The 23,502-nt window shown below is 43.1% G+C and overlaps 3 protein-coding genes across 6 annotated transcripts in view; 1 reads left to right on the forward strand and 2 right to left on the reverse strand.

Moving 5' to 3' along the window:
- Window positions 1-2,818: 2,818 nt before the first annotated feature.
- POLR2G (RNA polymerase II subunit G) lies at window positions 2,819-8,647 on the reverse strand. The gene is made up of 8 exons (XM_077287552.1): window positions 8,481-8,647; window positions 7,233-7,342; window positions 6,437-6,596; window positions 6,116-6,166; window positions 4,399-4,464; window positions 3,479-3,550; window positions 3,250-3,283; window positions 2,819-2,998 (listed from the first exon to the last, which is right to left on the reverse strand). The coding sequence occupies exons 1-8, from the start codon at window positions 8,490-8,492 to the stop codon at window positions 2,985-2,987; spliced, it is 519 nt and encodes a 172-aa protein (XP_077143667.1). The 5' UTR covers window positions 8,493-8,647; the 3' UTR covers window positions 2,819-2,984.
- On the forward strand, window positions 8,610-14,366 carry ZBTB3 (zinc finger and BTB domain containing 3). 2 transcript variants are annotated; one of them, XM_077287550.1, is made up of 3 exons: window positions 8,610-9,144; window positions 9,223-9,339; window positions 11,908-14,366. In XM_077287550.1, the coding sequence occupies exon 3, from the start codon at window positions 11,910-11,912 to the stop codon at window positions 13,992-13,994; it is 2,085 nt and encodes a 694-aa protein (XP_077143665.1). In that variant the 5' UTR covers window positions 8,610-9,144; window positions 9,223-9,339; window positions 11,908-11,909; the 3' UTR covers window positions 13,995-14,366. The 2 variants fall into 2 exon arrangements, with proteins under 2 accessions (XP_077143665.1, XP_077143664.1); XM_077287549.1 differs by having other exon boundaries at window positions 8,615-8,908.
- A 1,148-nt stretch (window positions 14,367-15,514) lies between these two features.
- The window catches only part of LOC143806728 (microtubule-associated protein 1 light chain 3 alpha-like), a 70,222-nt gene continuing 62,234 nt past the window's right edge, over window positions 15,515-23,502 (reverse strand). For 2 of the 3 annotated variants that reach the window (XM_077287555.1, XM_077287554.1), the window contains exons 4-6: window positions 20,963-21,018; window positions 19,655-19,761; window positions 15,515-17,129 (exon numbers count right to left, since the gene is read on the reverse strand). In XM_077287555.1, coding sequence (XP_077143670.1) covers window positions 16,970-17,129; window positions 19,655-19,761; window positions 20,963-21,018 — 323 coding nt within the window. In that variant the 3' untranslated portion in view covers window positions 15,515-16,969. Of the gene's footprint in view, window positions 17,130-19,654; window positions 19,762-20,962; window positions 21,019-22,724; window positions 22,944-23,502 lie in introns of those variants that run through there. The other variant, XM_077287556.1, reaches the window with a different exon arrangement.

Consider the following 23,502-nt stretch of genomic DNA (forward strand, 5'->3'; position numbering starts at 1 on the left):
GATGTATATGCCTCAGCCCAGTGTCTCTAGAGATGTATATGCCCAAGCCCAGTGTCTCCAGAGATGTATATGCCCCATCCCAGCGTCTACAGAGATGTATATGCCCCATCCCAGTGTCTCTAGAGATGTATATACTCCAGCCCAGCGTCTCCAGAGATGTATATACCCCAGCCCAGCATCTCCAGAGATGTATATGCCCCATCCCAGGGTCTCCAGAGATGTACATGCCCCAGCCCAGTGTCTCCAGCGACATTGTGACAAGTGAAAATAACAATTTCTGGATGAAACTGAACAATTTTTTTATTGGCTTGTGTGAACCTACTCTTACAGCAGTGGTGGACACGAGTGATAGTTCTGTGCCAAAACGATATTTGGGGCCTTTGCAGCCCAATAGCTCATCATAATACACAATTCCACACGTTTTAGAGGTGGAATTGGGCCCCCTTACCTCTTGGGACCCTATACGGCTGCACAAGTTGCATCAATGAAATGTCTTCCCCTGCCTTACAGAAACAAAATCTTTTAGTGCGGATTTTACCCATTGATTTCAATGGGCACTCAAAATCCTAGCAGTGTTTTGTTTTATTTTTTTTAGTGCATTTCCGCAACAAAAAAATACAATTTAGGCCTCATTCAGACGTACGGTTTTTACATATGTTCTGTCCGTGGTTTTCCTGGATAGAACACACACCTATTGTAGTGTATGAGCCTGTTCACATGTCCGTGTTTTTTTGCTGTCTTTTTTTTTTTTTTTTTTATCAGCACCACAGATGAAAATGACATCTATGGGTCCGTGAAATTCAGGGACAGCGCACGGATGGCATCAGTGTTACTCTATCATTTATTTATCCATAAGTGACAATCACTGATTATAAATATTGACACTGATCACACTAGGATCCAAGACAGCGATGACATTCAGACATTTTTTTTTTGCATATGTGGAAAACCACTGGGGCCTAAAACTGCACGAATAAATGCAGACTACATACAGCTGTGGTGCAGTTTTTGTTTTTTTTTTGGGGGGGGGCGCGATTGCAGTACAACTGCAGCATAAGTCGTCTCTATTAATGGGCAATCACGCCAAGATTGATGCTAACAAAAACACTGCCTATTCAAATCAACGGCTCGGTGACAATAATAGCACAAGGATCCCATCTGTGTGCTATCAGAATTTTCTTACTATTTAATGTGAAGAAGCTCAGATTTTTTTTCTTCGGAATATGAGAACAATTGATAATTGGACAAGGGATTAAAAAAATGTTTCAGCTCACTGACAAAATATGTTCAATTTTGTCTGATATGCATGAAAAGTCCTTAGAACATGAAGCGGGTTATTGAAGTCCTTGTGTAACTTGGCCTCCATTCATCTTATGATAAGATAATTAAAAAAGCTCCAGAGAACAGGGAATGAATAGTTTCAGGGAAGAGAATCATCTAGAGAGTCCTAGGACTGGTGGTTTTTCAGAGAATGCTGGAAAACATAGTCCTAAGAAGTAGAAGACTGTTGTTTGCCATGAACCTGGGGTCAGGCGGCAGACTACGCTCTTGAATCTACGGGAAGGGCTTTTTACATAGGACTCTGATGACTATTTGGGGGGGTTAGAGATATGCCTTTCTTGAATTAAAAAAAAAATAGCAAAAATGTATCAGTCAGTACAAGATTACTAGGTCATTGATCCATGAATGTAGTCCATAATCAGGAAGGATTCACACCGCCCCCTCCAACCCTCACAAATAGAACGGCAGGAAAGCACTTCATGGAGGTTGCTTTGCTTTCTTCTGGATCAACAGTACGAATCATAGGTGAAACTAAAACTGTTTTTTTTCCCCCCAGTTTTAAAAATATATAAACTAATCCAATATAAATAAAAGTTTTAGTTGCTTACAGTCACCACAAGGGGGAGCTTGAACATTATTGAGCTCAATTTCCAAATTGTATGACAGAAACTCCCTCTAGTGGCAACAACAGGTAACTAAAATTATATCCTATGCAAAGGATCAGAAGCGTGCTTTTTGGTTGTTTCCTGAACACTTTTTTAACCAGAAGTTTTTTTTAGTGTATTTTGTACGGGCATTTTCTGCATGTTTTCCTCTTTTAACTTCATTCAACAATGAAAATACCGCACTTGAGCTTCTTTGTTGCCTTCCCATGGTTGTAAAGTATATGAAGAATGGTTGGGTCACTTCTTTTAAAGAATCACTCCTCCTTCTCCTCTGACAGTTTTTATCCCCTTAATATATTGCACTCATCATATTCTATACCACTGTGTACTATAGTGGTTTAGTTTAATGATTAGTCCATTAAACATTACAGTGACATCAGATACCGGCTCATTAGCAACACAAGGAATATATCACTGCCCAAATTAATCACCATGAAGTTATTATCCATACTTGGCGTTACTGGCAAATTATATCAGGTCTCAGCAGAATACAAAAAAAAATTAAAAAAACAATACTGGATCAATGATTCCCGCACCTGCCCCTTCAACTTTATGGAAACAGTCAAGGCAGATGGGGCTAGGTTGGAGGTAATCCGGCACTCTCACCCACCCCATTCCCCCACTCCTGTTGGATTTTCAAGTGGCTGATTTACTTTCTATATGTTAGTTCAAGCGCTCGATGCTTTCTGGCAACTATTGCACTTTATAACATTTCTGAAAAACCTACTATTTTTTTTTAACACACAAAACACCACATTGCAGTGAAGGTATGGAGTGCACTCCACAGGAACACTATCTGCAGAATATGAACACTTTTTTGTTTTTATTAGACTTCTAGAATCGATGGTTTACAACAAAAAATAAATAACACAGTCATCTAATTTCTTTAATAAAAATAAGATTATTTTAAGACAGCGCTCCAATATCTAAATCAGATACAGCATCAATCCCGGCTGAATTATCACAAAGTGTTAAAAGCAGCTGAAATACACGAAAACAATATACAGAACGTAAAACGACTTGGTGCAGGCGAACGCTTCAGCTGACCAGACCTGGAGACAAAACAAGAAAAAAAAAAGTCAAAGACACATCGTAAATGGATTGTAAATGCAACAACAGTGGGAGACAAACCACCACTAAAGCCACAGGCATGCTCGCTCTCAAAGTAGGAGGGGAGGATGGAAACGGAATCTGATTGTTTGGAGTTTAAAATGATGAATTCTAAATAAACGAGAAATTCAATACAAGAACCAAATCTTATTGTTTCCATAAGTCGAAATCTCGTTAGTGACGTAACACTTACCCAAATAATCATCCATCAGAGAGCCGATAGCAAACTGTAAAGAAGTAAGAGAGTTAGACTCCAGACTGAATGCGATATGTGCGACCATGTATATGGTAATGCAGCTTGTCCTGTGGACTCGTGGAGAGCAACCCAATTTTGCTCCATAAAGAGAACGTTTCATTTCTCCATTCCTAGTTTCCACTCCCATATCAGCTGTCATCTGGATAAAATCTAAAATCGCACTTACTATGTCGTTCTTATCCACTCTGGTTCCAACAATTTTAAGTCGAATTTCATCATCCTGCTGAATAACTACATCCTATAAAAAAAAAAAAAAAGTACATAAAAATCAGTCAAAATAATTAGTACTACCTTGTGTAAATAACTTCAATTTATTACTCCCACAGAAAGAAAAAAAAAAAAGCAACAAAATCCCACCTCTATAAACTCTGGATACAGCCAGGTCAGGGCTGTTCTCACATAACTGGCTTGACATAATGCCTGGATTTGGTCAGTATTAGTGATGAGCGAATGTGCTCAGATAAGGTGTTATCTGAGCGAGCATGAGTGCTAACCGAGTGACTTCGGGGTGCTCAAAAATATGAATGACACCCCGCGGCTGCAGGGATTATGGCCTGTTTGTTAGGCAATATCTGCATGGGTTGCGGCTGTTGAACAGAAGTGAGATATGCAGCAGAAAAACTAACAGGTCGGTGAGAGCCAGAATTGCTGGTTGGTTGGTGATCAAATGCTTATTTCATGCAATTTAATTATGTACAAATCATACAATGTGATTTGTTGGTTTTTAATGTTAGGATTCCGTCTCTCACAGTTGAAGTGTGCCTACGATAGAAATTACAGACCTCTCCATTCTTTGTAGGTGGGAAAATTTGCAAAATTGGCAGTGTATCAAATACTTATTTCCCCCACTGTAGTTCTCCTTGTAGGATGTCAAGCTAGTTAATTTCTTCACTTTGAAAATATGGCATTACTGGAACGCCTAGAATACAGGTCGTAAACGTAATGGCGGCAGTTTAAAAGCATTGAGGGACCTGAAAGGATCCCTTTAATGGTTCACCCTTAGAGGTTTAATATACACAAGGACAATGTAGATTAAATAACAGAACACAAATGCATTTGTGTAGTTGTCAGACATCTGGCTCTTACCTCATCTACAGTCTTATAACACGGTGGGTTAGAATTTGGATCAAACTCCATTTCAGAAGGGATTGACTGAAATAAAAGAAATTAAAAAAAGTGACAAAAAATGGCAAAGAGGCCTGATGTTAAAACCTCCCCAGCCCTCTCCTAGCGCCAGGCTGTTTCCTATCACTATACGACATTCTGGTAAGTCTGTAATAGACTTCTCTACCTGAAATAAAGTTACCGTATTTGAATGCAAAATGCAAATTGGGTGTGGTGAAGTCTTCTATTTAGTATTCTTTGCTGCCCCTCTGAAGGCCATAAACTATTAGGGTTATCATGTAATCCTTATGGTACCTTCACACTCAGCAACTTTACAACGAGAACGACAACGATCCGTGACGTTGCAGCGTCCTGGTTAGCGATCTCGTTGTGTTTGACACGCAGCAGCGATCTGGATCCCGCTATGCCACCGCTGGTCGGAGCTAGAAGTCCAGAACTTTATTTCGTCGTCAGGTCGGCGTATATCGTCATGTTTGACATCAAAAGCAACGACGCCAGCAATGTTTTACATGGAGCTATCAACCAGCGAGAACGATAAGCGAGTCACCGTTACGTCACAGGATCGCTCCTGCATCGTTCTGGAGCTGCTGTGTTTGACGTCTCTACAGCGACCTAAACAGCGATGCTCCAGCGATCGGCTCATTGTCTATATCGCTGCAGCGTCGCTGAGTGTGACGGTACCTTTAGGCATTTATTACCTTGGCGAGGTGTCTGACTGCTCCAAGCATTTACATTTCTTCACAGCCATTTACCAGGTGATTAAAACACAAGTCAATAATCCTCCTCAAACAGAGACCACAACTTTGGTCTCTTTCACACATCCTGATATTACCGGTACTATCCGTGTGATACATAAGTGGCATCCATTGGCCACATCTGTGTGACATGTACGGGTGCCTGGGAAAAGAAGTACAGTTCACGCTGTTCCCAGGCGCTGAATGCAGTTCTTATCATTGTCTCCTGGTTTGCCTGCGATCAGCGTGACCAGGCGACGCTGATGAGACTTGTAGTCAGCACCGCCATCTGTGTATCGCACATATAAAATGAAAAATTAAATTAAAAAAAAAAAAAAATGGAGTGAGGTTCCCCTTAATTTTCCTAACTAGCTGAGGACTGATTAATATTCTGAAGGGGAAATAGCGCTCACAGCTGCGTTCAGATATTAATAGCCTGGGATGGGGCCATATATATTGTCCATCTCCCAGACTAAGATCATCAGCCCTCAGCTGCTCCTGAAATGGCGCATCCATTAGATCCACGACGATCCCCAACTCAGCTACATCCAGATGGTGTGGTGACATCAGGGATGTGACCACTCACAACACCAGACAGAACACGGCGAGCGTGAGAACGCGGCCGCCTGACCAGCAGTAACCTTAGTGACGTCACACAGGATTCTGCTCTGCTGCCAGCTGGAGCAAACGCTCTATTAATTGCAGCTTGGATAATTGCGACCATGTTTCAACATGCAAATTATCTAGCTTCTCCCAATGTTCCTTTGAGAAAAGCAGATGAGAAGTGGGTTGGCACGTGACTGTAATTGTGCAAACCGTGTAACTTGTATTTATGTGAGCGTCTACTCCAACACTGTGCACATTGCTCACGGTCCAGGATTCAGTAATCTGCACTAACAGAGACTGCAGAAATTTCGCTGAAGAGATTTAACTAAAATACATACATGTCTAGAGATGAAACAGGCCATAGGTCCAATTTCTGTGAACAATCCAACCTGAAAGGGGAAAAAAAAACACATGGACAAACAGTATAAACTCGTCTGATTCATACATCAGACAGTCCGTGTATGGACCACCTGCTGGGGGTCTCCACACTTGAACTTAACAGCTTAATTGAGGCAGTGGACCTGTAGCTGGTCTGGACTTCAAAGTCCATACACGGATCGTGAAAGCCGGATGAGTAAACCAGGCATTACTCGGTCTATAGTCAGTATACTTAAAAGAAAACTGAAAATGGTTACTTTTGCTGTGCACGGCATACTTACCTTGTTTACTTGGGTAACAACAGCATCTACAACTTCTCCTTTAAAGGGTCGGAAAACGATAGCCTTATATTTAACAGGATACAGCACAAAGCCTCTGCCCGGCTGGATAACGCCAGCACCAATATTATCAATGGTGGTAACTGCAATCACAAAGCCATACCTGAGAAATAAAAAAGAAAAAATGAAAGCTAAATAACAGGACAAGAAATTGATCAGTTAAAAACCAGCGGAGTATCAGATGTCATGGAAAAGATTATAAAGCAGAATTCCTTGTACCAGAAACCAGTTTACAGAGCCGCTATGGAAAGTTCATGCTTAAGTGCTGTTCACACCTGCATTTTTGTTGTGCATTTCCCTTCCCCATTCTAGTAACAGGATTGATGTAGAAAAGAGATCCATTTTATAATACATGTAAATGGAAGCAAAAGGGTCCCATCGGCTAATGGGGAGGTGATCTGGTTTCCGAATTGCGTCTATTATTTTGTATGGAACATAACTCTGTTTACACCTTTGTGCCCACCTGTACTATTGGTCTGACTTTCCGCATACGGAAAAATGCACTGACGTTCCAATTCAATTTTATTTGTGCACCCATAGACTTAAATAGGAGAGTCTTATCCGATGTACAGGTGGGAATAGTGTGTGCTGTGAATTCTTATCACTTTGACATTCAGTCCCTGTGGAAAAAAAACCCCTCATCTGACCAGCCCTACTAGATTAAACTGGTCACTGCGCTGCCTCATGTCATCACACGTCCGTATAGTACTGTCCTGTGTGAACGAGCCCCGACACTTACTTGCCAGTGCATGTCCCTTCCACCTCAGTGAAGAGCTTTTGTTTTACTGTATTAAGAAGGTTTGGCCCAAAATATCTCGGGTGCAGGAGAATTTCATGTTCTAGGGAGATCTACGGAGAAATAGCAAATTAATAAAATTTATATTTATTTATTATTAGGCACAAGCTTTTATTAACCTGTCAGGTGTTTCTAGGTAAACCTTACTATGGTGATGCCATCTTTCTGTCTGTATTGGAATCACACAGACCACAACACCAGGGATCCCAAAGCGTCCTTTGTGAATGAAGTGGCAGTGCACAAGTGTGACCACAGGAGATGACTAGCACTAATCGGGGGTCTCTGTAAGCCCGTAGAAGTGAATGGTGGGGTGATCAGTTCAGCAGCCCCTCATGCACCAGCTCCGCAGCCCCTCGCACCCCAGTTCCGCCACTCCTCACACCCCAGCTCCTTACGCTCCAGTTCTGCCATTCCTCACGTCCTAGCTCCGCATGCCCCTCACGCCCCAGCTCCGCCAATCCTCACATGAGAACCTCTGTTTTTGGGGTCCGGGCATTCAGACCACCCCAGTGATCATACATTCCAGCCCTGTGGATGTGGGCAGCACATGTACATTCTGTATGCCATCTTCTCCCATGAAGTACCCCCAGTTGCCCCAGTCACACGTCCTAGCAAGTTCATGCAGCCATGGCTCCTACACCACTCTATAGACTATACCCTTCTCCAGTGCAGAGGTCATGATGTATGGAGACTGGAATACCCCCATACAGGGATAGTACAATAAAACCTGGCACTCAACTTTTTAAAAAGGTGTTGTTTTTTTTATTCCAAGCGGAAGTGCAGTAACAGCAAAACGTTTCGGTCATAAACACATGACCTTCATCAGTTACGTATGGTGATTGATGGTGCTCTGTAGCAAACACCTACCTCACCATCAATCACCATACGTAACTGATGAAGGTCATGTGTTTATGACCGAAACGTTTTGCTGTTACTGCACTTCCGCTTGGAATAAAAAAAACAACACCTTTTTAAAAAGTTGAGTGCCAGGTTTTATTGTACTTATCACTAAGGTTTCGGAACCTACCTGGGCACCATGATACAGAGCTGTGCACACGCCTATTGTTGACACTGAGTGTACAGGAACAGGCACAAAGCCCGCCAGGAGCCATGACACCCCAGTAATGTCCTCCTTACCCCAGCGCAGGACAACGCCTGGAGATTATCACAGACCCGTCCTTGTAAACTCACGTGATAGAACATAGCTCCTTCCTGACCAGCGCAACAACCGAACAAACGAGTCTATGTTCACTACGCGAACGAAACAATAAAGTTTATTCAAAGAAAAAAAAAAAAGCGTTTCGGGTAGTTTCCGGTGTTAAGTCACATGATGCCGGAAGTGACGTAGCGGCGGCGTTGTGTAGCCGCTCCGGTGTGTCTGTTAGTGTGCCTTATGGACTATGCGCGGTGTTTGTTAAAGAGGAAACGGACACCGGAAGTTTACACAACGAGAGAACGGACACGACCGGTACAGACGACTTCACAGAGAGTTTTGTTATTGATTGGCTGGGAAGCTTATCAATCACGTGTCTAAGCGACCAATCAGCATTGAGAGACCAGGTCCAATCAAATCGCGGCAGAGGCGGGACTTGTTTTTCCTAAGGTTTTGCTTTGTGCAGGTGAGAGGCAGAGCAGAGATCACATGACCTCTAATGAAATCCTGTCTGATCGGTAATCGGTAGGTGAGGTCTGAGGAGCACCGAGCTAAGGAACAATAATGATCCAATGCAAATCTGCCTGGTCTGCTGCTCCCAAGGTATAGGGGCTGCAGGCACCATGCCATAGCTGGCAGTGCCACACAGGGCAGACATGGCATAACATGGCCTGCTCCTGATGATGAGTGTGTAGGCCTCAGGTAGGTTACACCTCCAGTGTCACCATGGCATCCTGCTATACCCTGATGTGTCGTGTCATATCGTGTATTTGTGTGCAGGCTCGCTCTCCAGGAGGATGTCGCCGGTCCCCCAGCCGCTCACTTTGGGAAGCTTTGTGCAAGAAGCGAGAGAGACATATTAGATCTGTCGTCTGACGCTTTTAGGATATTTTACAAGTAAGTTGTACAGTAAAATGCATCATCATGATCATGGAGTGTTAGCGTGTAGGAATGACATCTGAGCATGCAAGGGTTAAAGGGGACGTGTCTCTGGGCCCTAATTGGACAACTTTTGCTCTGGTTTTATTCCCTGAGTATTCCAGCTCTTTTTCTTTTTTTTTGTTTTAATCCTCCTCAGTGCCCCACAGATACGGGCCTTTATATTTAGTGCTTGTTTTTATGGTCTTACAGGAGGCGTGGCTCAGAAGGTAATTAGGCAGAACAGTCTAAAGACACGCCCCAGAGGATCTGGAAGCCACGCCTGTGAGGATATGTGGGCCACACCCACTCTGTAAGACCATAAAGATTAAAAATGCTTGTATCTCTGATGCTGTATGGCGGATGACGACAAGCTGATGGGAAATCTGACTGTTTTCCATTGAGATGAAGCTGCAGTATTCCTGCTGTCCCCCAGAGCCGCCTGCAGCCGTCATGGATGGCTCCTTGTGGTATCAAACAATTACAGAAACATATAAACGCTGGTATAGGGCCGGCTACAGTTATTTTATTAGTGTTTATTAGAGATGCTTCCCAAAATAAAAATGTCCATACACAAGAACCCTGGGGTTGGCCAATCGTTACCGTGTTCTCTATGAGAATCATCTGACAGTCTCCCCATTAAACAAAAGGATGGGGTAATTGAATTCCTACCACCTGATCCTTATGTCCCCCAATGTAATCTGTTAGAATCTCATACACATTAAATAATCGTCTGATGCTTCAGGAATCCAAAAGTTCAGGCGACTTTCGTTTAAAATGTATAATGACCATAAGGGCAGTATAATAGAGGGACAGAGACCCTGATTCCAGCAAGTGAGGGCGGTATAATAGAGGGACAGAGACCCTGATTCCAGCAAGTGAGGGCAGTATAATAGAGGGACAGAGACCCTGATTCCAGCAAGTGAGGGCAGTATAATAGAGGGACAGAGACCCTGATTCCAGCAAGTGAGAGTGGTATAATAGAGGGACAGAGACCCTGATTCCAGCAAGTGAGGGCGGTATAATAGAGGGACAGAGACCCTGATTCCAGCAAGTGAGGGCGGTATAATAGAGGGACAGAGACCCTGATTCCAGCAAGTGAGGGCGGTATAATAGAGGGACAGAGACCCTGATTCCAGCAATGTATCACTTAGTTCACTTAGTGGGCTGTAGTATTGACAAAATCACTGTTTTGATTTACCAATGCTGTCACAGTATCGTACACAATTTGATAGATTCTGGCTTAAATTATAGTACATTTTTCAAATTACACATGATCCCGCCCCCTTCTATAGCTGTCAATCACTGAGTAGGACCACTATCTGGACTCATATTCATACAAACGCCAGGGATTTCCATGATGAAAAGTTGCACTGAATCTTTTCCCATCTATATCGTTCTAATAATCTTCTCATTTTCTGTACCGTACACATATCATACTGGTGCTCGTTTCAGGGCAACCGAGGCCAGTCCATGCTTTGCGGTCCGCCGATCTTTGAGTGATTTGCATGGGCGCCTGCATGAGCCCTATGGCTGAGCTTCATAGATCATTATATACTGGAGTACACTAATGTGCTGCAATATACATATAGTGCAAATGATTGCAGCTTCCATTCCTCATATGTGGATTCAAAATAGTAAGTATGTTATTAAAAATAAGTCCAAAAATCGGTATCCCCTTTGGGTCGAGCTCCAGCAGCTTTTGGCGCCAAACAGAAGTGTTCAACTCTAGGCATAGTCCACATTAATCAGGCTGCAAATTCCACACGGTTCTCTGCAACTCTCAAAAACTGACTGCTTAGCACAGTCTCTATTTAGAGAGAGACCCCGGCACGTTTCTCTCTCAGCTACAGCTCACATTTTGGCTGTTCACTCACCAGCAGCACATTTGACTCTGCTTCATCCAGCAGACTGACACTCCCTCAGGAACGTGCATCTCCATGAAGCTACTTCCTGCTTTTAGCAAAACCCTACATGTGCATCTAATCAAGACACTGCAGAGCCGGGATTTTACACTGTCCTTCCCAGCTATGCTACATTATATAAAAAGGAATACAAAAAAATAAACATGTTGTATACATCCCAAAAATATACCAATAAAAACTATCGCTCACTAAAAACGTGCACTGGCACAGCTATGTTATGGGTCTCCGAAAATGTCGACACAAACCATTTTTTTTTTTTAGAGTACTGAATATTAAAAAAAAAAAAATGTATCACTGGAATCGCATTGACTTGGAGAAAACTACAACTTGTTTCTCCTAAAACAAGTTTTCATATCGCTAGGCTGATGAAAACAAGAAAAAGAAATGTTATGGCTCTTGGAAAACGGGGGAGGGGGGGAGAAATCGCAAAATGAAAAATGGTCTCTGTTAGAGTAGGGTCACATGAGTTTTCTCTACATCTGAGAAAAACGGTCCGAATGTTCTGATCACACTTTGATCAGAATTGCATCAGTTTTTTTCATGTGTGGAGAGAAAAAATAAAGTAAGAGTTTTGGTTCCTTATTATGAGTTGCTAATTGGAAGTGTTTTGTGTTTCTCATAGCCATGGAGTTCCCGGATCACAGCCGTCGTATACTGCACAGCCTTCGAGACCAACAGTCCCAAGGTTTTCTTTGCGATTGTCAAGTGTCAGTTGGCACCGCTCGCTTCCTCGCCCATCGTTCAGTCCTGGCATCATGCAGTCCTTTTTTCCACATGTCGTGCAGGGAGCGACCAGACATGCAAGAACTTACGCTCAACAATCAAATTGTCACAGCTCCAGCGTTTTCTTTGCTCCTCAGCTTTATGTACTGCGGACGACTCAGTTTCCAAGAGGCGCCCACTGAGGATGTGCTGGCAGCTGCTAGCTACTTGCACATGGACGAAGTGGTAAGGGTGTGCAAGAAGAGGCTGCAAGGCCGAGCGCCTGCCGAAGCCGACAGCACCCGACGGGAAGAAGAGGGTGGGACCGGCTGCTTGGGCTTGGAGGACAATAATGGAGATCGGAAGCATGAGGACTTAGAGGGAGGCCAGGCAGTTGAAAAGAGTTTGCAGTATCAAGGGCAAGAAAAGTCAGGAAGCGGACAGCGGGCATCTGGGGGGGTCATGTACAATTTACAGGAAATGGCGGGGAGCAGCAGATATCAGAGGCAGGACATGGCGGGCAACAGTCAGAAGTTATTAGCAAATATAAAATGTCAGGGTCCTGAAGCATCAGGGAGAGTAGCGGCTGTTTCTAGATTTGAGGTGCAGGGCATGGCAGAGAGCGGGCAGGGGGTAATAGGCAGTTCTAGATTTGAGCTGCACCAGGGAGCAGGTAGTAGTGAAGCTGTCACCGGTAGCGTCAAGTGTCAGGTGCAGCAAGTAACAGTGAACGGCCAGGAGGTTGCTGGGAGCTCACGATTTGAGATACAGGACATGGCGAATAGTGAAGAGATGGAGGAGGCTGGCAGATGCTCGGTCCAGGAAGCAGTAGAGAGTACACCGATGCCGTCTAATCTGAGGTTCTCATTGCAGAATCAAGATACAGGGTCGGGTGGGCACACAGGGCTTTCTAGAAACTCCCCAAAGAGACAAGAGCCAGCTGGAAGCACGCAGGGTAATGGAAGCTCTAGATATTCTCACCTGGCACAGGAATCTGTCGGCATTGGCACTCAGTCCTTACCGCCTTCTAGATACTCTTTGCAACCACAAGATGAAGCAGGTACGACATTGCCTTTGGTAGGAAACTCCAGATTTGCTGTGCAAACTCAGGAGTCCAGCGGAAGCACGATGGCAGTGCAAGGTACGGTTAGATATTCGCTTCAGAGTCCGGATTTGGCAGGCAACAGTTTAGCACAGTCCGTAACGTCGAGATTTGCCTTACAAGAACCCATGCGTGGCAGATATAATTTGCAAATTCAGGAGCCAACAGCTAGCACAGCCGCACCTCCCGGCACATCAAGGTGCTTTCTACAAAGCCCAGAGTCCGCTACAAACGCTCTAGTACTGCCGGGAACGTCGAGATACACTTTGCATAGTCCAGAGTCTCCTGCTGCCAAAAAGGAAGAAAGAGAATGCACCAAATCGGAGTTGACAGTCACCACCACTACTCAGCCGGGCATGGAAATTGCAGCTGCACCAAGCCCATGTAGCTCCACCGTTAGCGAGGGCCAGCCGGGCTCTGCCGTGTCCGTAAAGATAGAGGCCATTGTAATATCTGACGAAGAGTGTGAGAGGGCAGTTGCGACTTTTAAGAGGCACGAGTATGATGAAGAGGAAGAAGGTGAAGAAGAATCTGGGTATGTGCCTTACCATATGATCGCCGTGCCAGGTGGGCACCATCCAAGCTATGGAGGCATATTGCCTCCTTCCATGCACCCAGAGGGCATGTACTTGCAGGATTTTGAAGGACATCCCGGTTTTCCGCTTTTCCCTGAAGACGTGCCCACTTGTAAAACTTGCGGAAAAACCTTCTCTTGTTCATACACCCTTCGTCGGCATGCCACGGTTCACACACGAGAACGTCCCTACGAGTGTCGTTACTGCTTGCGCAGTTATACACAGAGTGGAGACTTGTATAGACATATCCGCAAGGCACACAGTCAACAGGAACCTGGCGCCAAAAAAGCTAAGGGGGACATGGAACCTACTCCCCCAAACTTGCCTTAAAAACTGTGCTTTGGACTCTTTGGCAGAGCGGTGTCCTGTGTGGACCAGGCAAACTCCAGATCTCCTTTAATTTCCCTACAGAAGTTTTTAATCGTTTTAATATGTTGACAGTAATATTGTGGATTTTTCTTTTTTTCCAGAACTGATCAGAGCCTGGAACTTTCTAATTACAGTAACTAAAGAAAGATCGTTATTAAAATATTGTTATACATCAGCGCACTGGATTTTTAAATTAATATTGTGTTCTGAAAAAGATTGCAACTGCCGCATAATGCCGTGCGCTGCTCTGTGCTCATATTCTGGTCTGTGAGTGGTGTCCTTTACACGAGTACCCGACGATGCGTCATTAAACAGTGTCTCCTAATGAGAAAAGATTGGTGTGTGTGTTACATTGTTTCCGGGAAAAGTCAAATATATAGACCAGGTTGACTCTTAAAGGGGTTGTCCTGATTTGGACTCTGTCACTGCAGAATCGTGAATCCGGCCCCCTCACCATGCCGTCTGCCATTAGTGTTATTTGTGATGCGATGGCTGGTGGTACAGAACTCACTCATACTAGCGCAGGAGCCACCGGTGTAATAAGTCCGTTCATGACCTTTCTTACCGCCTAAATCTTCCCCCCCATCGACTAAGAGATATTTTTGATAAGTGGAAGGAGCTGCAGCAACTCAGCCACGAAGTGGAGACCATGTAATGTTACAGAGCAGAGGGCAGAACAGTCACCAACACTCTGCTGACTATAAACAGAGTCCAAACCTCCTCTGGTATAACATCAGCACCAAGACTGCGCCCACCTGGAGCTTCATGGCTGAGCAGCTGAATACAGCTTTACATCACCAAGCACAATGCAGAGCATCGAATGGAGCTGTGTAAAGCCGGACCCTGGAGCAGTGGAAATGAGTTCTGTGCAGTGATAAATTACACGACTATCTGGCAGGCTGATGGGCGAGTCTGGATTTGGTGAATGCCAGGAGATCGTTACCTGCTTGACTGCATTGTCCCAGATGTAATGGATAATGCTATGGAGGTTTTTTTCAGGGGGTTGACCATTTAGTTCCAGTGAAGAGAAATCTTAATGCTTCAGCATAAGAGACATTTTGGATAATGTTATTTCTCCAACATTGCGGGAACAGTATGGAGAAGGCCCTTTCTTGTTCCCCCTGACTATACCCCGTGCACAAAGCGAGGGCTTTTTAGGAAGAAAATGACCGGCCATACTGAACCCTTATCATAACCCCATCCAACACCTTAAGGATGAACGAGATCGGAGATTGTTATCCCGGCCTCTCCTCCAACATCAGTGTCTAATCTCAGAAACTATCTTCTGGATGGATAGACAATATTTCCCAGACATTTCCCAAATCTTGCAGAAATCCTTCTCAGAACAGTGAAAACTGTTGTATCTGCAACATGAACCACTCCCTGTTATATCCTTTTACTTTTATGGATGTAGAATGGGACATCTATAATGTTTAGAAATAAATCTAAAAAATGTTAAATTTCTAAATGACCATGGATGTAATAGAAAACACTTATTTTTTATTCTATTTTTACCATTAATAATGTACATCAAAGCATTATAAGATAGATATTTTGCGATATGTTTAAATCTGTAAAATGTATTAAAGCAAAATTGATGGCATTATGGAAAGTTTACATAGTTCAAAAACAAGAGCCCTGTGGGTTTCTGGTTGTTACATGATGCATATCACCTATTTGCAGTGGAATGGTGCATCTAATACACTGTATGTTCCCCCAGTAGCAATGCTCCCAGAAGTTGTGAAAGAAACCCTAGTATTGCTCCATATCAAAAAGTATCGGCCTGTGCAAATATTATGCGTAATACCTAAGGATTGGATTACGCAGCATCAGCCTGTACAGAGAAGATGCTGGCCAGTGCTGCGGGCGGCATCGACTCGAAGATTTATTTGCTTGCCCTGATTATTTGCAAAAATTAACCCTTTTCTTTGAAGTTTGGTCCAAAATCACTAGATTGATAGATGCCGATTTTGATTATGCACATGATGGAGCCAGTTGGAAAAAAAATCCCTTCTATCACTATTTACTTGAGGATGTGTAACCAGGTCTGTTTTTCCCCTTCTGATCCCTTATGCATTTATATAACGACTTTTCCTCTGTACAAGGTTATTGATTAATACTCCAGACCGGAGTAAAAAAAAATTGCAAATGTCCCTCTGCCTTTACCTAGAGAATTGTAAAACTGTATATCGCCCTGTAATTCATACTAGTTTAATGTTCCAGACCTTTATAAAGTCCATTTCTTCACCCTTTACAAGTACAAGAAGGCTTTTCTCACCCTGTAAGAAATTCTGAAGATATTTCAGGTCTGTAGGAAGACATGACTGAGACTATAACTACAGACAGTATAGGACCATCCCGATTTGGGTGCACCTTGACGCGGTGGGATGACTTTTATGCTTTTTTTTATCAGTGTTTAATAAGTCCCTTATGTTATTTCTATGCACTATTACTTATTACAGCAGGGTTTATGCTTCTGTTGTTTCTATCTTAGGTTTTGACTATGAACAATGTCAGGTTTATCTTTTTTTTGGCAAGTACTTTTTCACCCAGCTTAATATAAAGAAGTGCTGTAAGTGATTGCTAATGTCAATACCCTTCCAAAAAACCCAAGCAGAGGCATCACGCTTACAGTTCCTCTATATACATTGCACTGATAAATAAGAACCATATTTTCACGAAGATCTCCTCTTCTGTCCAAGTAGCCGTAAGCAGAGTAACTTTGCCATTTTTCCTGGTGCCGTTACAAGCATCCGCAGTATGAGACTATTCACACATCTGTAAGGATTGTTGTTCCTCTCTCCTAAATACCACTGCTCCTCGTCACCGTCCCCGCCAGAGGTTACGAGACCATGTCGATCTGCTCAGCCAGGACTCGCCAGTCTACAAAAAGCGACTTTTACAATGTGCTATTGGATGAGCGCACAAAGAAGCTCTCAGCCGAACACTTCATGCGATCGGTAGGACACGTACAGAAAGCCGTCCTGGTCCCGCTGTCCTGTGTAAGCCTCCAGCATGGTCATTGACAGACATGCCATTTGACGTTCATTGATCATTACGCAGAGAGAATGCGATGGCGGCAAGGAGAGTCTGCACCTGTGTGAAGGATAAGGACTGTTAGCACAAATGCAATGAGAGCGGACTTCTCACATAGGGAATTATTGATGAAGATTGTCCAGATATTAAAAGCAATCAGATGGCACCATGATGTAGAAGCCGAGACCCTGATTCCTGCAGTGTGTCACTTACCTGGCTGGGTTTTGCTGTTTTAATACAATCACTGTTTTATCAGCAGGGGTTATCACTACAGGACTAGTTGTCTCGTGCCTCCTAGTCCAATCATGCCCCCACTGATTAGCAGCTTTTTATCAATGCACAGTGTACACAGCTGCCAATCAGTGTTGTGGGCGGGGTTATACAGAGCTCAGCATTCTGAGCTCAGCATTCTGAGCTCTGCAGCAGAGAAAACTGACCATCACAACCGCTGCACCAAGTAACCTGAATGACAGCTGGAATCAAAATCTCTGCCCCTACATCATGCTGCTGACAAATTCCCTTTAATGACTAACATATACAGTAGATGCTTTATCTTTCCTATATGGAACCCAATGCACTGTGCAAAACCAAAAAAAAAAATCAAAAGCCTGTGGATGGCGCCATATGCATTAGGTTCATTTCCAATTTCTGCCTCATTCCAAGAGACCTCAAGATTGTTAATTTTTTTTATTTAAAAAAAAATAAAATGATAAAATATATATTAAAATATTATTTAGAAAGTGTTTTGCAGATGCAGGGAAAGAATCTGAGTCATTTAACTTATTGTTCATTAGTTTCTTTTTTTGTGGCTGCATAAAATAAATAATTTGTGAAGGCTTCAGAGCAGAACTAAAGGTGGTCATACAACATTAGATGTGGTTTGTCCTTACCAAATAAACCCAATAAAACTGACACATTAGATAGCTGATGGATGAATCTTCATTCACTCGATAGTAGTGATAAGCAAGCGTGTACGGATCACGTGTTATCTGAGCATGCTCGAGTGTTATTCCGCTATCTTGGGCGTGCTCGGACATTATGTTCGAGACCCCGCTGCTGCATGTCTCGCGGCTATGAGACAGTCACAACACATGCAGGGATTGTCTAACAAACTGGTAAACAGCCGCAACACATGCAGCCGCGGGGACTGGAACATAGGATCCGAGCACGTTCACTCATCACTACTAGACGGCCATCTCCCCAACCTCCTCATATACATGAATGCTCGTCCCAGTCAGCAACTTATCCCAGCACCCCACAAAAGGATGAGCAGATGAAATGCAACAATCCAGTCTCCCCAGAGATCTTCTTTCAGCGGGAGGCCCCTATACATATTAGATGGGCAAGCGGTACCGCCAAAAAACTGTCTAATGTGAGTTGGGCCTTGTAGGGGTTTGTCTCAACATCAATAACACTTAAAATTGCAAAGTGCTTGTAACAGCACAGTGCAACAATGCAGCAGTTCTGTATCATTCTGGGACCTGTGGTACCCTCCCCCCCCCCCCCAGGCAGGGAGTTTATAGGTTAAATCCTCACATTATTATCTCATTAACTCTCTGCTCTGACCATTGGGCAGGGCCTTACGCTATTTAAACCTTTGCTTCCAGTGCCAGTTATCAGTTCCACCTTCCCTGGTTCATTCATGGTTCTCCTTTCCTGCTTGGCTAATCTGAGTTCTGACTTCTGCTGGTGTTCTACTGCCTGATGATTATCTTTCCAATTCTGACTTTTTGGTACGGAGCTAGCTATGACCAGTCGCTGCACACCCGCTCCACCGACCAGCAGCTACTCCATTGACTCAACCCAGGGATCCCTGAACAAATCCTGAAAAGTGTATAGGTGTTAAAGGGTGGAGGCCAGGGTTCTTTTGGAATCTGCTACACAAAGTAGTTATTGCAAAACCCTTTTAAGTGCTGTCAGCTTTTGGCTTTCCCTAAATATAGAGCACTGTAAACACTGATCGAAAGCAGACAGATCGCTGGAGTGCACTGTTTGGTCCAGCAGAACAGCTAAGCTGTCAATCATTCCGGCTTCCTGTTTACAGAGGTTAGTGCACCCCGGGAGCGGATAAGCGAGACCAAACTTTTAAGACTTGGCACGTTGGATATTTTTGTCCAGAAAGTTGGGACAATCTCATACATATTAGGTTTTTATCTGGTGATATCAGCCACCATTTATCTGGTGTGTATGGCCACCTTTAGCCCATAGTTGCACTGCCATCAAGGTGTAGTTGCTTCGAGAAGTGTAGCATGTTGTAGCCAATAAATAAAAACAAATCTGACCGACCCATTATCAGTCAATGGGAGTCATTGGGATCAGGGACCTTTTTCTGTCAATCGCCATGAAGATTATGTCATCATTCCCCGACCCTAACAACGAAAATACCCACAGAATACAGGATGGCGATGCTGTGTCTCCTTATAGTTATAGGAAATGTGGTTGCGTCGTTTCCCACAAGTTTCCGCAACACAGAAGATCCAAACTTGCTGGATTTCTTCCTACTTCTGTATCAAGGCAAGTTCCAGATCGCACCGTGACCACATTGACGTGTATTTATTCTGTATACATCACCAGTTACTTCTTACCTGATCATACTGACAAACTGCCCCATTGTAATTTCTGGGGGCACAAGGAATTTCACCTTCTGAAGGGGAGGCAGCACTTTTTCCCGATGACTTCTCTCTACTATAACCTAAATTTAAAAAAACAAAAGAACAAAATTAAAGGGAAATATTTTAGAACCACACATAAAAAACCTCTGTAAGGCCAATTTTAACCTTTCTGTTCTTCGGTCTGCATCTATATCGTGAGATGTGGAGCGGCTGCAGGTCTGACCCAAATTAGTGGAGTTCGGGTCACGAGACCTAAGATCCAGCCTGTGCATCATGGTCTGGGCACGGATTGCAAAACATCGATGTGTGAAACTGGCCTAAGGGAAAGTCCATGTGGGACATTTCTGCTCCGAAATTTCCACAGTGGAAAATCTGCACCAAAGGGAACGTAAATTGACAGAATGGGGATCGCAAATCTGCAGTGCGGCTTTTATGCTGCACATTTTCTCCACAGCGTGTGAACGAGATTTTGTAAAATGTTGTTATCCACAATGCTGGTACTGTATTTCCAGCATTGTGTGTTTTTTTTAACTCCATAGGGTATCAATTTTTTTAAATAAAAAAGCAAATAAAATTTCTCCATGTTAATAATAGTAATTTAACCATTAAAAAAAACGCATTTCAGATGATCCGTTTGGCATCCATTCTTTCATAGACTTGAATGGGCCGATCTCATCTGAAAAAATGTAGGAAACAAAAAGACTGGTGCATTCGGTGATTTTTTTTTTTTTTTTTTTCACACCGACACTCATCTGCACACCCCTATTGAATTACATTGGTCTGTGCACAGCCCATGTGCTAACCAATTTTAACACAGACGGCACATATACATTTTATGCACAATATATTTAGTCATGGCCGAAAGTTAGCACAATACAAAGATTGAGTCAACTTCTCCCCATTTTGTCTGGTTTTAGGTGTGATTTTCATATTGCCCACACTTGTTACTTGCCACAGGTGAGTTTGAACGAGCATCACACTCTTGAAACAAAGTTGTTTACCCACAATTTTGGAAAGATGCCAATTTTGTCAGGCCCATTTGGGGGGTTTTGTGAAATGATGTCCAATTTGCCTCTTTTTTTGTGTTCCAATACACACAAAATAAATAAACATGTCTATAACAAAAAATGTTATTGTAATAATTTTCGGGGAGAAATACTTCATGTTCATTGTGATCAGTATAACGGTGCCGACACTGTCTGTAGGTTACTGTGCACAATCCTGCTGACAGGTTCCCTTTAAAAACAACAAGAATTAAAGAAAAAAAGAAACACATCTTACCGGTATCTTGCAGGGGTATCGGATCTTCACTCTATTAACTTCATGAATGCGACTGTCTACAAACAAGAAAAAATAAAAAATGTATATATTATAATTTTTTTATTATTATTTTTTTCCCACACATGCAGTAAAGTGCTTGGATATTTTTTGGTGCACATAATTAAATTTCTTGCAATCAGTGTATAAATCATGGCAGCCTCGTCAGCACAGACACTGAGAGTTGTGTCTTTGTGCACGTTTTACAGTTTCATTTCTCCGTACAAAAATATAACTTGCTTGTTCTACTGTAGACATTGTGGGGTGAGGTGGAGGGGGAGTTGGGGCTACAAGTGTCTATAAGGGGTGATCTTCTATTCTAAGTTTCCTTTACTATTTGATGAGCCTAGACTTTTTTTTGTTGTTCCCCACTTTATACATTTTGATCTCAGTTTTATAGTTCTATTCTAAGCTGTATAAAGGCACATCTCGGCCACTTAAATGTTTCAAGCTGGTTAGGACCGAAGAGAACCATGTATCACCCATTCACTAGAACGTAATCAATGCTACCTAGGTGGTGATCTGATCATTAGGACACCCATCAATAACCAGAACAGGGGAAATAAATTGCCCCCAACTGGAAGACTGCTGGTAGAAGGAGTCTGAATGGAGTGCCAGTCGAGCCTGCACCCTGTGTCTCAATTCACTGATGAAAACAGCCAAGCACTGCACTCGTGGGTATCCTAGGGGTCAAACCCACTCAGTATAGCCCATCAAGTAGATGGGAGGTACATGCTTCAGGCCACTGGAACACAGAAGAGGACCCCTTTACAGGAACAGTATGTGACCCTTTGCAGCCCAATAATTGATCAGAATGAAAAATTCCACCTGCTTTGGCTGTGGAAATGCCCCCCCCCCCCTTACATCTTGGTTGCACTAATAGTATGTCCGCCCCTGCCTCAGGCTTAATACCCTCTTGTGATGCATGCAAGATTTAAGGCCCTCCGATGCAGATTAGACCAACATCAGCCCAATCTGATAATATTTATAAATTTGTCAACGTCTAATGTGTATGGTGGTCCAAGGAAATTGATTGTACGGGGAGAGAAAGATCTGCTATGTTTGATTTTGTATACATTTGACAGACCATTAAACATGGACTAATAGTAGAAGCAAAAGAGATGGTCGTTGGTGACACATTAGCTGTGATAATAGCTGTCCCCTAAAAGGAAGGCAAGCATAACTAGTGCCGCCTATAGCTAGCTCATCTGGGAGTCAATATTCAGCTCTTTATTGAGTCTTGAAATGTGACTGGAGAAAGCACCCATTTATAGACAGTACTGTTCCAGGGTTTTTGCTCCTCATCAGCACACAGGTGGGATCAGTTTTTTTGTGTGATATGCCTTTGTTGCATCCCTTGGAAGAGGATACTGATAATCCTAGCGGAGATCCAGCTGGTAGGGATTAAATTACATAGCCCGGGGCAAAATGAATGTTTACAGAGATCATTGTCCACATTTCAAGTGATTAGCTCCCTAAATGCATCCTAGTAAGCTAGTGCTGGTGGGTGTATGTTGTAAAGTCAAATTTGAAGTCTAAAACTGGCCATGACTTGCCAACTATCAACATGTCAGACTAATCTGACAGATCAAGGACACGTTTGTACACATGGAAGGAAAAAAAAAATCAATGTAATTCTGTAAAGAATGTATCTATTGTCATTTTATCCTCCCTTTTATATATATTATATCCCGTCATGCCCAATGTTAGTCTGCCATACTCTTACCTAGTCGTTTCCTCTGCTTGAAGGAAGTTGCGTTTAATTCCAGGCTGGTGCTATTTACTAGAGGTGGCATAGTCACGGTGTGTGGCCGCAATCTCATGGTATTTTACCCCTTTGCCCACTTTATATAAGTAGCAAGCAGCTGGAACCAGTTAGATCTGGCAGCTCCCACCCTCTTTCTGTAAGTTGCAGGAATGCTTGAATTGCCCCCCACATCTCACACCCAGCTGTAGATCTGACCTCAGCTCCTTCACCAGTGTGACACTTCGTGCCGAAGATTTACAGGACTGTACATTCTGTATCATGAAAAACTGCAGGGTGTACATCTTACTGGAGGTCCTGAAATATCACACTCCTCTACAGGGCTCATAATCACATAGAGGGGGAAAATCTCTTCTACATGGTACTATAAATGTACCTGCAATGTTAGAACAAGCGTTAAGTGCATCTGAAAACCGTTCTCCGTCGATTCCCCAGTATGTATCATTATAGTGCTTTGGAACAAAGCACTATACTGTTATTCCACCGTGGTAAACTTCTTCTTATAGTGCTTTGGAACAAAGCACTATACTGTTATTCCACCGTGGATAACTTCTTCTTCTTATTATTATTATAGTGCTTTGGAACAAAGCACTATACTGTTATTCCACCGTGGTAAACTTCTTCTTATTATAGTGCTTTGGAACAAAGCACGATACTGTTATTCCACCGTGGTAAACTTCTTCTTATTCTTATTATTCAGTCCGCACGTAATGCGGCCCGAACCGCTAAACTCACAGAC

This window comes from Ranitomeya variabilis, chromosome 2 (assembly GCF_051348905.1).
Source record: "Ranitomeya variabilis isolate aRanVar5 chromosome 2, aRanVar5.hap1, whole genome shotgun sequence".
NCBI lineage: Eukaryota > Metazoa > Chordata > Amphibia > Anura > Dendrobatidae > Ranitomeya > Ranitomeya variabilis.

Bases quoted from the DNA above. Each gene is read 5' to 3' on its own strand.
- POLR2G (XM_077287552.1), bottom strand. The intron at 6,597-7,232 runs GTAAGTGTCGGG...TTTATTTCTCAG, and splicing joins GAAGGGACATGCACTGGCAA to GTATGGCTTTGTGATTGCAG. The intron at 3,551-4,398 runs GTAAGAGCCAGA...TTTTTTTTATAG, and splicing joins GTTATAAGACTGTAGATGAG to GATGTAGTTATTCAGCAGGA.
- ZBTB3 (XM_077287550.1), top strand. From the start codon at position 11,910: ATGGAGTTCCCGGATCACAGCCGTCGTATACTGCACAGCCTTCGAGAC.